This window comes from Sus scrofa, chromosome 17, assembly GCF_000003025.6.
Source record: "Sus scrofa isolate TJ Tabasco breed Duroc chromosome 17, Sscrofa11.1, whole genome shotgun sequence".
Taxonomy (NCBI): Eukaryota; Metazoa; Chordata; class Mammalia; order Artiodactyla; family Suidae; genus Sus; species Sus scrofa.
Window position 1 is genome coordinate 32622667 of NC_010459.5, and position 14383 is coordinate 32637049.

General features: G+C 51.5%; 2 protein-coding genes across 3 annotated transcripts; both read right to left on the bottom strand.

Annotated features, from left to right (window-relative positions):
* On the bottom strand, positions 6615-8768 carry MRPS26 (mitochondrial ribosomal protein S26). The gene is made up of 4 exons (XM_001924808.5): positions 8515-8768; positions 8255-8401; positions 8047-8170; positions 6615-7144 (listed from the first exon to the last, which is right to left on the bottom strand). The coding sequence occupies exons 1-4, from the start codon at positions 8724-8726 to the stop codon at positions 7010-7012; spliced, it is 618 nt and encodes a 205-aa protein (XP_001924843.2). The 5' UTR covers positions 8727-8768; the 3' UTR covers positions 6615-7009.
* On the bottom strand, positions 8762-12591 carry GNRH2 (gonadotropin releasing hormone 2). Of its 2 annotated transcripts, none has more exons than XM_005672785.3 (3): positions 10121-12591; positions 9840-9976; positions 8762-9048 (listed from the first exon to the last, which is right to left on the bottom strand). In XM_005672785.3, exons 1-3 carry the CDS (start codon positions 10275-10277, stop codon positions 9010-9012), a joined length of 333 nt encoding a protein of 110 aa, XP_005672842.2. In that variant the 5' UTR covers positions 10278-12591; the 3' UTR covers positions 8762-9009. The 2 variants fall into 2 exon arrangements, with proteins under 2 accessions (XP_005672842.2, XP_013840618.1); XM_013985164.2 differs by having other exon boundaries at positions 8769-9976; positions 10121-10292; positions 10946-12591.

Here is a 14383-nt window from a genome sequence, read left to right on the forward strand (position 1 = left end):
TGGATTCTTAACCCACTGTGCGAGGCCGGGGATTTAACGTAAAACCTCATGGTTCCTAGTTGGATCGTTTCCGATGCGCTACAATGGGAACTCCCATCATCATTTCATTCTTTTTATGGTTGAGTAATTTTACATTCATCTTCTTAACCCATTCATCTGTCGATGGAACATTTCAGTTGCTTTGGTGTCTTGGCTTTTGTGAATAGTGCTGCTATGAACATTGGGGTGATTGTATCTCTGGATATATGCCCAGGAGTGGGATTGCTGGACCATAACTCTATTTTTAGTTTTTTAAGGAACCTCCATACTGTTCTCCATAATGGCTGCACCAATTTGCATTCCCAACAGTGTAGGAATTTTCTTTTCTCCACATCCTCTCCAGCATTTATTGTTTGTAGAATTTTTTTTTTTTTTTTTTTTTTTTTGGCTGCATCTGTGGCATGTGGAAGTTCCTGGGCCAGAGATTGAACCTGCACCACAATCGCAGCAATGCCAGATCCTTAACCCTCTGCGCCACAAGGGGACTTCCTGTTTGTAGATTTTTTGATGATGGCCATTCTGACCCATGTGGGATGATACCTCACTGTAGTTTTGATTTGCATTTCTCTGATAATTAGCGATGCTGAACATGTGGTTGTTGGCCCGTTGTATGACTTCTTTGGAGAAATGTCTCTTTGGGTCTTCTGCCCATTTTCTGATCTTTTTTTTTTTTTTTTTTCCTCTTTTGGCTGCACCCGTGACATATGGAAGTTCCCAGACCAGGGATCAACCTGAGCCACAGCAGTGATCCGAGCCACAGCAGTGACAATGCAAGACCTTTAACCTAGTGAACCACCAGAGAACTCCTGATTTGTTTTATTTGATATTGAGTTGTATGAGCTATTTGTATATTTTGGAAATTAAGCACTTGTTGGTCCACTGTTTGCAAATATTTTCTCCCAGTCTGTAGGTTGTTTTGGAAATTTGTTATTTAAAAAAATTTCCGGGAGTTCCCATCGTGGCGCAGTGGTTAATGAATCTGACTAGGAACCATGAGGTTGCGGGTTCGATCCCTGCCCTTGCTCAGTGGGTTAACGATCTGGCGTTGCCATGAGCTGTGGTGTAGGTCGCAGACACGGCTCAGATCCCGCATTGCTGTGGCTCTGGCGTAGGCCGGGGAATATGGCTCCAATTCGGCCCCTAGCCTGGGAACCTCCATATGCCGTGGGAGCGGCCCAAGAAATAGCCAAAAAAAAAAAAAAAAAAAAAAAAAAAAAAAATTTCCTAAGTGCTGAATGTCACAGGGAGCAATCAAATATTCAGAGGGAAAAACCATGTTGTTTCCCACAAGGATGTGACAATCCTGATAGATGATGATAAAAGGGATGTAAAACAGCCGCCTATAAACTGTTTTCAAAAATATGATTTCTGCCGAACATTAATTTGGAGATATTTTATATGAAACTCTTCTTGCCAAATGCAATTTGTCTACTATTAAAAATTAGAGGAGTTCCCGTCATAGCTCAGCAGAAACAAATTGGACTAACATCCATGAGCCACGAGAACACAGGTTTGATCTCTGGCCTCGATCAGTGGGTTAAGGATCTGTCATTGCCATGAGCTCTGGTGTAGGTTGCAGACACCGCATGGATCCCGCGTTGCTGTGGCCATGGCATAAACCAGCAGCTGCAGCTCCAATTCGACCCCTACCTAGCCTGGCAACCTCCATATACTTCAGGTGGTACCTTAGAAAGACAAACAAACAAAAAAGAGGAAAAAAAGAGAATTAAACTAAATTCGTTTTTAGACAAAATTCTAAAGTATCAGAATGTTTTTCAGATTAAAAAGCAAGCTAGTGACATGCTGTTTGTAGCCACTGATAATTTCAGCAGAATCTTAGAAAGTGTTAAGTCCCTCAGTGTCAAAATATTTTGTCTCAAATTTCGTTTCAGCTTATTTTATTTCTTATTTTTTGTCCTTTTAGGGCCGCACCCACAGCATATGGAGGTTCCCAGGCTACAGGTCGAATCGGAGCTAAGCTAAAGCCATCGCCCTACGCCAGAGCCACAGCAACGCAGGATCCGAGCCGCATCTGTGACCTACACCACAGCTCATGGCTACGCTGGATCCCTAACCCACTGAATGTGGCTGGGGATCAAACCCGAGTCCTCATGGATACTAGTCTGGTTAGTTAACCGCTGAGCCACGACGGGGACATTTCAGCTTATTTTTAAAAAGCCCTCATAAAACAATTCTGCCTATCCCATTCTAATTACTGTAAATTGTAATAGTGCTTCTAAAAAAATCAGTTTATACCAGTTATTCATTCATAGCTCTCAGTTCCACAGGAGCTGGAGGCCTGCACACAATTCCCAGCCTTCCTTGCCAGCTGGCTTCCATTATGAGTTATCCAGGAGGCACTAACAAAAGATTTGTTTTTAAGGCCAGAGGAAGGGCAAATCCACCCGCCCTGTCAGCTTCTGACACTGGCAGCAGCCACAGCAGTGAAGGTGGTGAGGCCGATGAGTGTGGCGTCTGGGTTCCTGCACAGGTGCTGCAGTTCCAACAGGAGCAGCAGTGGGTCAGCCTGCACCAGTACCTCCGGGCTTGGCTCTGGCAGGGACAGGCAAAGGTGCGATAGCCATGGTTGACTTTGTATCTGTTAGGGATTTCCCAGACACAAAGTCCCCCTCCCAGACCACCTTCTCCCCCAGTAGCCAGCATGAAAAATGAAAAAAAAAAAAAAAGGGGTGTAAATATAATGCTTCCCTCAGCGAGAGAAAATGTTCAAAGAATGTATGGGATATTGGTGACCTGCAGAGCCACTGTGGGGAACTGGTGAGGGTGGGACTTTTGCAGCTCTGCCTTTCCTTATGTCTTTTTTGGGCCCTTGTGGCAGTATGGTGTTCTTTCTCATAGGTTCTTGATCTTAAGGCCATGTAAACAGCCCTATGCATTTACCCAATGTTGTCTTTTTTTTCTTTTTTTCTTTTTAGGGCTGCATCTGAGGCATATGGAAGTTCCCAGATCAGGGGTCTAATTGGAGCTGCAGCTGCCAGCCTACGCCACAGCCATGCCAGATCTGAGCTGTGTCTGCGACCTACACCACAGCTCATAGCAATGCTGGATCCTTAACCCACTGAGCAAGGCCAGGGATCAAACCTGCATCTTCATGGATACTAGTCAGACCCGTTTCCACTGAGCCACGACGGGAATGCCCCAATGCTGTTTCTTGACATGGATGCTCATTTACGGCTTATGCACTCACCTGCACTGAGGAAATAGTTATCGAACACCCCTCAAGAGAAATTACTGCCTATCTCAGGATTGGGCGTTGCAAATAGTGCTTCTGACTTCCTGCTTGAGAAGGAAAGATTTCCAAGCTTGACTCTTCCTGCCAGAATTCAGAATTGCCTTTATTTCAGCAGGCAACTGAGCTTGTTCCCTAGGTCTCCATTTCATTTGTGTACTTGGGGAAATAACCACAGAGTAAGTTCAAAGGGAAACTTTCCCAAAGATTTTAGGGAATACTGGATACACACAGAGAGCTTGGAGCATATCGAAAAACATGGGGAATAACTTTCAGCTTACTCAGGTCTAGGTAGTCTCCTTGACGGAACAGACTAAGGGGATACCTGGCACCTGTTCGTGTGGCAAGTGCTTTCTTGGACCACTACCAGCAGTATGCCCTGCCCTGGCAGCGGTGTTTCATTGCAATCCAGCCCTAGAGGCGAATGGCTGCACAACTCCTAACATCCAGACCCAGGACATCATAGTGGTTCACCTTGTTGACGTCATGCTGCTTTTCTTAGAGAACTGCAAGGGGAAAGAACCTGGGTGTCTTGGTAGAACACCCATGCTTAATCAGGGACATAAATCTTGGGAAAAAACTGTTCATTCATCAAAGTTCTTGGGGGCTGGTATACCTCTCCCCATAATGAAACACAAATTGCACTTGTCCCCCAGTCTACCCTCTCCACCCCACTGTGCATGAAGTATGGTAGGCGTCTTCAAATCCTGGCGAAAGCACTCACATTTGGGTACAGTGCTTACAGTGCTCCAAATGCCTTTACTGGGTAGACCTCACACCTACTGGCCTTGAGCAGAAGATTCTCTAGAAGGTACCACTGTCTATAGTGGGCCAAACCATATTTGAAACTTATTAAGAATCAGAAAAGACCCTAGTGGGAGTTCCTGTTGCGGCTCAGTGGTAACGAACCTGACTAGTATCCATGAGGACTCGGGTTCAGTCCTTAGCCTTGCTCAGTGGGTTGAGGATCCGGTGTTGTTGTGAGCTGTGGTGTAGGTTGCAGACGAAGCTCAGATCTAGTGTTGCTGTGGTTGTGGCACAGGCCAGCAGCTCCGATTTGACCCCTGGCCTGAACTTCCACGTGCCTCAGGTGCAACCTCAGAAAGACAACAACAGGAGTTCCCGTCGTGGCGCAGTGGTTAACGAATCCGACTAGGAACCATGAGGTTGCGGGTTCGGTCCCTGCCCTTGCTCAGTGGGTTGATGATCCGGCGTTGCCGTGAGCTGCGGTGTAGGTTGCAGACGCGGCTTGGATCCCGCGTTGCTGTGGCTCTGGCGTAGGCCGGTGGCTACAGCTCCGATTGGACCCCTAGCCTGGGAACCTCCATATGCCGCGGGAGTGGCCCAAAGAAATAGCAAAAAAAAAAAAACAAAAAAAAAAAAAAAAAAAAAAAAAAAAAAAAGAAAGACAACAACAAAAAAGACCCTGGGGAGTTCCTGATGTGGCACAATGGGATTGGCAGTCTCTATAGCACCAGGACACAGGTATGATCCCTGGCCTGGAACAGTGGGTTAAAGGATCCTGGAGTTCCTGTCGTGGCTCAGCGGAAACCAACCTGACTAGCATCCATGAGGATGCAGGTTCGATTCCTGGCCTTGCTCAGTGGGTTAAGGCTCCTGCGTTACCAGGAGCTGTGGTGTAGGTTGTAGACGTGGCTTGGATCTGTCATTGCTGTGACGGTGGTCTAGGCCAGTGGCTACACTCCAATTCGATTCCTAACCTGGGAACCTCCACATGCCATGGGTGTAGCCCTAAAAATAAAAATAAAAAAAAAAAAAAAAAAAAAAGGATCCAGCATTGTTGCAGGTGTGGCATAGGTTGCAACTATGGCTCAGATCTGATCCCTGGGTTGGGAACTCCACATGCTGCGAGGTTCCCTGGTGTTTCTGAGCAAGACTGCCCATCAGGTTAACCATCAGGATTCTACCAGAGATTAGGCATTCTTCCGTGGGGCACTACATAACTGCAACCTGGACTGGGTGTGATCTGATAGTTTACCTGTGCACCCAGCAATCTACCAGATGCAGGTACAAAGGGGACTGGGCTTGAGTTAATGCTGAAGGTACTAGTAAACTGACTATTTGTGCCTGAACCAGTAAGATGGCTATGGATGGACAACAAAAATGTTGAAGGTTGGTTTACAGGTGGCTCTGCATGATATACTGGCATCAGCAGTGAATGCTAAGGAGTTATAGCCCCATGCAGGGCACTAGTGAAGGAAAAACTAGTTTCAAGAAGGTATGACACTGGTCTCCTGTACCTGAGGACAGACACCTTGTCTGCTTCCTGACAGAGAGGCAGGGACTTGGCAAGAATAAAACTTGTCTTTCCAAAACAAGCCCCATGTCCCATGTGAAAGCTCACGCAAGGCTTCCATTCCACTGCAGGGTACCACCAGATGGCTCACTCCTCACAACAAACCACAATGTGTGCCTACTGGCTTTCACCCCAGAAATTATGCTGAGCACCTGAAATCCAGGACTCCACTGAGCTACACCTGGGCTCAGTGCCAGGGAAGTTATTACCAGCCTGAGGAGGGAGGCCACTGCTCTCAGGGTGCAGGGCTTGGGGAATGGGTCCCAGGCACTATGATAAACACTGGCCCTTTGCTTTTGCACCTCTATTACCTGCTTCCCTGCTTGAATGTGAGGGACCGTCCGCATGTATTCCCTAAAGGGTTTTCATTCTTGAGGGTCTAAGACCCCATCCACAACATGGGAATTAGGGAAAGAAACTAGATTGTTTTTCCCTCTGGTGTTATCTGGCCAAGTTCCAGTGAATGATGGCAAAGAGACATTAAGCTCTGGCTCAGAGAAACATTTCTCTTCCTGATCCTAGATGTTCCTTGAGGGCCTGCATCTGAATCAGGGCCATGGAGCTGAGCTTTAATCACAAGTACTTCTAGTATCCATAGAGTTTGCTCCAAGTGCTTAAGTCACACTGACCTTATCAAGGTGAACCAAGACCCTGCCATCACCAGGCTGGTGTGTGGTCTAAAACGGCACTGCCAGGGTAAATGCAGTCACTGAAGTCAAAGGTGGAGAGACCACCAGAAAAATGGGATCTTCTTGCCTGTGTGTCCTGGGCACATAAGACCTTGGCCCGTAAAACCCAGGGTCAAGCAGAAACAGCACTTCGGCCAATGGTTACTTTGTGCCTGTTACCTGCTCCCAGTTGAAGCCTGAGAGCCCTAGATCAAGGTGTCAGCAAACTTCTCTAAGAAGTCATATAACAGTATTTTAGACTTTGCAAGTCACATGATCTCTGCTATAACTACTCATCGCTGCCATTGTAGTGTGAAAACAGTCAATGACTAAGTGTAGCTCTGTGCCAATAAACTTTATTTACAAAAAGAAGTAATGGGCCAGATTTGGCCCATGGACTGCAGTTTGCCAACCACTGTCCTTGATGATACTCAGGAGATGACCTGGCTGCCTAAGGGGACTATGGCCTAACCTGCTCCTCTGTAAGATGGAAACTTCTAAGGTCTGGTGCTTGGCTGAGAATCATACATGGGTATGGAACAGGGCACTGTGTGAGGGAATTTCTAACCAATTGGTGGGTGTTAAGGCCCAAAGTGAGGGCTGCAGTGGAATCCGTAGAGCCTCCTCCTTCATAAGAAACACCAACTGCTTTATTCCAGATCAGGTACGACACTCCAATCCCTCCGCCCCTCAACACACAATGGTTCCTGGGTGGGCACTGTCCTTATTGGGTCCTTATGAGCCCTTTTGCTGGGGCCTGACAACCAGCCCCTCTCTGGTGATGGCCCAGTTGTAGCTCTTTGGGGAGTCCAATGCTTCTTCCACCCGTGCCTCCAGGTTCTCTCGAGTGATGAAGGTTTTTGCCTCCTCCTATTGGAAGAGAGAAAGACAGCTGAATGGGAGCTCCCAGCACACACCTGCTGGCTTTAGCCCACTGAAGGCGGGGCTCCAGCTCCCCTGTGGGAAAGGTGTTTGGTCCAGGTCCTTTGAATGCCCCACTGACTTTCGAGTGAAGAACATCAGGCAGCTTGGCCACATTCAGCTTTCTTAGATAACCATGCCTTGGAGACTGCCCAAAACCCAGGTACACCAGCTGTGACAATCCACTGGGTGGAATCAGTCCCTCAGTGCTGCCTGGGTCTCTCAATTTCTCTCAAACTGACCTTCTCCCTCTATAATTTAAATCTCATCCATTCCTGCTAGGTCATTTCTTTTTTGTTTTTTTGGGGCTGCACCTGAGGTATATGGAGGTCCCCAGGCTAGGGGTCAAAGCGGAGCTGTAGCTGCCAGCTTACACCACAGCCACAGCAATGCTGGATCCGAGCCGCATCTTCGACCTACACCACATCTCACGGCAACCCCGGATCCTTAACCCACCGAGCAGGGCCAGGGATCGAACCCATCCTCATGGATACTAGTTGGGTTCATTAACTACTGAGCCACAACGGGAACTCCACACTGGATTACTTCTAACTGGTCTCCCTGCTCTTAAGTCCCACATGTGACATCCGAGCCCAGAACGTTTAATCCCTCAGTGACTTTTTTACCCTTATGGCAAAAAACAAACTTCTTAGGGAACAATGCAATGTCAACTCTCACCTTCGGGTTTCTGTGTCTGACAGACACTCACCCTGCCCTGCTTCTCTCCTAAAGCCTCACCTGCTACTCCCCTCTCAAGACTCAAAGCCACTCTGCACGTAGTTAGAGGCCCCCCCCCCCCAAACCTGCGGAGTTCTTGGCCTGCAGCCCCACCCTCGGGAGACGGGACCCACCTGCAGTTGCAGCACTTCCTGCTCCTTGAGCTGCGCCCAGGCCTGCGCCTCTCGGGCCTGCAGGACAGCCTCCTCGGCCTGCCGCCGCTCCTGCTCGAGGGCCTCCTGCCGCAGCCTGGCCAGCCTGGGAGGGGTGAGAAGCCGAGGCTGAGCGGGGCTGGGGGGGAGTCTCCTGACAGGCCAGGCGGCCCCGCCCCGCCCCACTCACCGCAGCTCGTGCAACCGCTGGTTCTCCGCCTGGTTCCAAGCCATCAGCTCGCGATGCTCAGCCGCGTCCTCCTGCGCCTTGCGCTCTGCCTGGACCCCGGCCCGGGCCTCATGCAGCTTCTTGCGCACCTCGGACATGAACTCCAGCCTGGGCGGAGACGCGCCCAAAATTGGCACTCTCTTCGCCCGCCCGCTCGCTCGCCCGCCCCAACACACACGCCGGACAGCGACGACGGCCGCCGCCCCCTCCGTCGCACACACCTGAGCGCGCGCACCGTCTGGCGATACTGGCGGTAACGCTCGGTCAGCACGAAGAACTCCGTAGGATCCACCGCGGGCGGAGTCGCCACGCGCCCGGCTTTGGACTTGGCCGGCGGGTCGTGGCGGGTCTTGCGGCCGCGCGTGGGGAGCAGAAGCGGGGCCGGGAGCCGGCCCGCAGGCCGCGCACCCAGGCCGCCCAGCACGCGCAGCATGGCGAGGCCTCCCCGCCTCCGGCGAGCCGCAAGGCTTCATGGGTGCCGGGAAGTGGCGCGCGAAGCACCACGGGACATGTAGTCCGGCGACTCTACCCCCACCCTCAGGAGCCCGCTGACACCTCAGGCTGCTCTCGCCTGCTGTGTCCTCCCTGCTGGGTCCAGTCCCGCCCCATGTCCCCGGCCCGCGTCTCTCCAGCCACACGCGGGAATGGCTGTCAGTAGGGGTGGAAGAGAGGGGACAAACGAAAGAAGATGCAAAAACTCAGGAAACTTCACACCTTTATTGGAGGGCAGCGGGGCGCAGCGGTCGTGGTCGGGTCTGTGGGAGGAAGGGGCGGTCATTCCACTGGACGCTCTGGTCATCTGACCGCGGAGCTGAGGCCTTGCCCACGCCCTCCTTTCCTTCCCGTCCCGACTAGGCCCAGCTGCGTGGGATCGGCCGCCGGCCGGCGGGTGTTCCCCACTCCCACTTCTTGCGGATGCACTGTTGCCTCCTAGAGGACACAGCGTGCAGGTTCTCCAGCTTCGTAGGCGTGGAGGTGTAGCTCACCTTAAACCTGAGCTCCTACCAGCTTATATTTGGGGATAAGGTTTTGCCTGCCTTACAGGAATTTATCTTTCTCCTTTAGTTAAGATGCTCCCAAGGGGCACTTTAAAATACAATTTGCAAGACAGTAATAAACCACCTCCCTACACTTGTTTTTCGCTATTGGCCTTGGGGAGCTCTTGAGTCATTCCTAGTGCAGCTATCAGTAACCAGCTGGTTTTCAGGGCCCTACAGCTAAGTGTAAGGTCGCACCCCTCACTTTCCACTGGCTGCCGGCCTGCGCACCTGGAGACACAGTGGTTTCTCCAGACTGTCAAGAAGTCTGGGGAACCTCATTACTGCCACTGTCTTATTTATGGAGGTTTTTAGTAGTTACCTCCTACTCCACTAGTAACTCATTTGCTTTAATCTAACATATTATCTCATCATAAACTGTCTAGATTTGGGGGTACTGAATAGCACGTGGCACCAATAGCTGGGCCAAGGGATATCTCAGTGGTATCTTGTTCCTTCCATCCCCAACCCCTCCCTGGCCAGTGCTGGGGGCCTTGCGCCCTACTTACCAGCAGTTTCTGCACCAGGTGCTGCTTCCCACGGAGAAGCCACTGGACCATGGTCTTGCCCTCCCAGGGTACAGTGTCCTCAGGGGGAGCCAGGGCATTGCTTGGGAGGCTATGAGCAATTTGGCCTGGGCTGCCTGCTGCAGTGCCCAGAACCCTTCCTTAGAAGGCTGCAGCCTAACCCCCTCAGCACCCCCTCCCCCCGCGTGTGTGCCAAGGTTCAAGGTAGGCAAAGGAGCCCCAGCCAGCACCTTCTTCTTCCCACTTGAGATCCTTCAACCCACCTGGGAGCCAAGGAGCATGCTGGGGTTCCTGGGATGAGCTGGAGGCTCGCTTTCCTCCAGGGTACCAGCCATGGGACCAGTGCTGAGCCTTTGAGGATCCAGGATGTGTGGTCAGCAGCAGCAGCAGCAGCAGGAGGCCTAGCCCAAAGCTGGCCATGGCAGGGCTGCCCCCCTGGACAGTGGACAGCGCTCAAGGAGTCTGACACCCCCATACACACCCCCTTCATCTTCCTCCAAGGTCCCTTTGGACAACTGGCACTTCGGGGGCAGCTTTAGCATTTCCTAATGTCCTCCCTTCTGCTATTGCTCCTCATCCCAGACTACAGGGGTCCAGACCCTCGAGGTCTCCTGGGAAAGAGACTCCTCCCAGCTTTGCCAGCAGAGGGCCCTCCCCAGGAGGTCAGGCCCACCTTTTCTCCCTTCAGGGATTCCAGGAGAGAGAAGTAGGGAGAGGGGGAACAGACTCTGGTCAGGGGAGTTCTCCAAGAGACATGCAGCAATGTAGGGGTACTTGGGCACCCTGTGCTGGGGACCTGATTGACAGACCCCTTGCCCCTTTTGTCTGTGGGTTTCATGGCAATTAGGGATGTGGAATGCATGTGTGGTGGTTACAGGGGCAAGCGCTTCCTACCCCTTGCTCCTCTCACGCTAGGGAAGGGCAGCAGGCACAGGAATAGCGTTGTTGGGGAGAGAAGCGGGACAGGGGGCTTCTCTAGGCATGGGTCAGGGGTAGAGGGATGGGGAAGAGGACCAGGGTGCCATGCACCCAGAATGGAACTCCGTCCTGGAACCCCAGCCCTTGGGGAGGGCAGCCTTTTCACTCACCAAGGGAGAGCTGTGGATGAAGTGGCTCCTTGAGGTGGCTCTCCAAGGCTGCAGCGGAACCCAGCCAGTCGGCCCCAGGCTTTATGGATCAAGCAGTTCCACCCCCATGGACGCCAGTGACGTCTCAAAGAGGGGAGGGGGAGCAGCTCACCACCAACCCCCTTCCCATCTCAGCATATGCATAGCTGCTGGCCCTGGGGTCACCAGATAGATGCTCCCTCCTCACGTCTCAGAGGTCTGGTCAGAGGACTGCTGCTTCAGCCTGGCTCCTGAAGTCTCATCTCCCCACTTTCCTGACTGCATTCTCAAGCTCCTGCCCTTAGGTCCTCAGAAAGCCTTCAGACCCCTCTCTGACCCCCAAAATTGTGGCCCTGAGAGGCAATGCTTGGGGTCTCCTTGAGTCCCACTAGCTCAGGGCACTCCCCGATACAATCAGGGGGGCCTAAGAGGCCTGTTAAAAGGTCTGGGGAGTGATTACCCTTCCTGTGGGCCTGTTTGCCACCTGTAAAAGGGGTTGTGGGCATGGTCCTCATCTGCACATCTGGGCGCCAGGGCTGGGGCACTCCAGGTGGAAGCAGACATGCTGGGGCCTCTCTCTCCTTCCAGCCAGCCCATGTTAAGGGGGTGGCGTAGCCTCTGTGGGTCTATGAGCAGGAGGTAGGAATAATTTGGCCCCTGAAGGTTCCGATCCCTCCCCATCCTGTGCTCAACCCAGGACCACATTCATGGATTTGGGTACGGGTGCCCTGAAATGCTACAAAGAGGCTCTCATCTGCGTCAGCTCAGCTTTCTAACGTCAGTGATCAGTCTCTGGGGGCAGAGGCCAGTTTACAGGGTTAATAGCCAATTTCTGCTTTTGGACTGCAATTTGAACAGCAAACACAAAGGGCTGGTGCTGGGCTGGGCATCATGATGGGCAATCATTGGGAGAGCAGGTGTGCTAGAGCCTGTGGCAGAGATGGGGGAGGGGATGGCATAACAGGCATTACAGTTGGTCTCGGGCACCTAGACTTCAGCTGCTCAGGCAGGAGGTACATGTGAATTTCCAGACTGACTCACTGGGAATGAATGGACTATGTGATCAGTTAAATTATTTTGAGAAAGACTGTCCCTTCATGCACTGGTTAACCAAGTAATTTTTAGGAAAACATTTGCTTTGTGGTTTAGTGAAAATGATTCTTTGGGTTCAGTAAACTATCTCAGTTTTGGTTTGGGTTTACAGAATTTTATTCAAAGGCCCTGGTATTTATTTTGAAAGAGGAATGGGTTGTCTTTATTTTTTTTTATAATTTGATTGTGGTTCTTCCTGAAAAATCCAAACACAACAACTAAGCTTTCCAGGCCAATCTCTGGTCCCTCTCTTCCTGGCAACATACTTAGCCTTTCAGGAACATTTGCCAGACCTTTCTAGACTAAAAACTCTGGAATGCATCCTTGAATCCCTCTCAGCAGGGCACAGAATGCCATTTGTTCACCATTATGCTCCAACTCATCCTTAGCCCCAAGGTGATATCATTCCAATCTGGGGGCTGCTGTAGTCATGAGGGAAGGCAGAGGGTTTTTCTTTTTGGTCTTTTTTAGGACTGCACCCACGGCATATGGAGGTTCCCAGGCTAGGGGTCTAAACTAAGCTGTAGCCGCTGCCCTATGCCAGAGCCACAGCAATGCGGGATCCGAGCCGCGTCTGTGACCTACACCACAGCTCATGGCAACACCGGATTCTTAACCCACTGAGCGAGGCCAGGGATTGAACTCACAACCTCATTGTTCCTAGTCAGATTCGTTAACTACTGAGCCACGATGGGAACGCCGAGCAGAGGTTTTGAGTTGAATTCTCAGGTGCTGTGGGAGCACAGAGGCCTAGGTTAAGGATGGAGACTTAGCTAGAGTCATGGCAACAGGGCAGCACTGGGTGCTCCAGGGCAAGGAAGAAAATGGAGAAGAGCCAACACAGGAGCTGCCAGGGGATTTGTGGGGCTGGGGCTGGTGGAAGTGGGGATGGGGACGGAGAATGCTGGAGGCTGCACAAAAGGGTAGTGGGCTTTGGCGACTGGGTGAACCCCTGGGTGTGGGGAGTCTGAGACTGGTGCCTCTAGGCACCTGTGGAGTCACACTAGGAAGCAGGATATGTGGACCTGGAGCTCAGGGTCTGAGGAAGCCTGAGGGTTGACAACATACAGACTGCAGGAAGGCTGCCTCTGAAGAAGGGGACTGTGCAGGAAAAGCTACAGAGTGAGGATAAAAGTCAGGAGGCAGTCACCACACTGGACCTCTGAGGCTTAGCACTGAGGATGAAGGGGTCAGAAAGGAATGGGTGGGAGTGGAGGAACTTGGGCCTGGGAAAGTGCCTTTTTTTTTTTTTTAAAAGGACAAGCATTTGGGGCAGGTGAGGGTAGAGGATGAAGGAAAATCCAGGTCAGAGCCCATCTGATGAAGTGAGGCCGCAGAGTGTGGCAGGCCACAGAGGCCTGGTGTATAGTGGGCACTGGATGCTACTCTTTCCTCCTGAGAAATCTCAGCCCTGCTCTCGCCCTCCACCCCCCCCCCACCGGGTCACAGCTGACTGGCTGAGGGGTGGGCACAGGAGGAAGTGGTCGCCCCTGCCTTTCCCGCACAGTTGAGCTCTGTGAGCCCCAATACACTTCCCTTCGAGCCTAGATTCAACTCGACTCCTATTGGGTTTATGTCACTGTGACCATGTGAGCCGTGAATCATATAGGAAAAGAGGTGAAGAGAGAGGGGCGAGCCATACCTTGTAAGCTGAGGGAGAGAAGGGAAGCAAAGAGCAGAGATAAGTCCTGCTTGAAGATGTCTAGCAACCAGGTGATACTGAAAATACTGGCCTATTCACCAACCAAATGGGCACAGACCCCAGCTTAACATCAGCCGGGGCAAAAAGGGGGAAGGCAGCCTGCAGGGAGGTGGGGAGGCAGTGCAGGGTGTACGAATGCCTCCCCTGTGCGATCACCGTGTGGCTTGCTGACCCAAGGCTACTCTCCTGCATCTGCCTGGACTTGGTCACCCAGAGGCACCAGCAGGTAAGGAGACGGTTTTCTTCCTAAGATGGCACTCCTCTCCAGAACTTCCTTAGATTCTTATCTTCACTTAATTCATTCATGCTGTTGCTGCTTTTTTTTTTTTTTTTGGTCTTTTTAGGGCTGTACCTGCAGCATATGGAAGTTCCCAGGCTAGGGGTTGAATTAAAGCTACAGCTGCCGGCCACAGCCACAGCCACAGCCACATGCCAGATCTGAGCCATGTCGGTGACCTACACCACAGCTCACGGCAACGCTGGATCATTAACCCACTGAGCAAGGCCAGGGATCTAACTTGGATAGATGGATATTAGTCACATTTGTTTCCGCTGGGCCACAATGGGAACTCCCATGCTTCTTTTAAAACTACTGACTCTTAGGAGTTCCTTGGTGGCTCATCAGG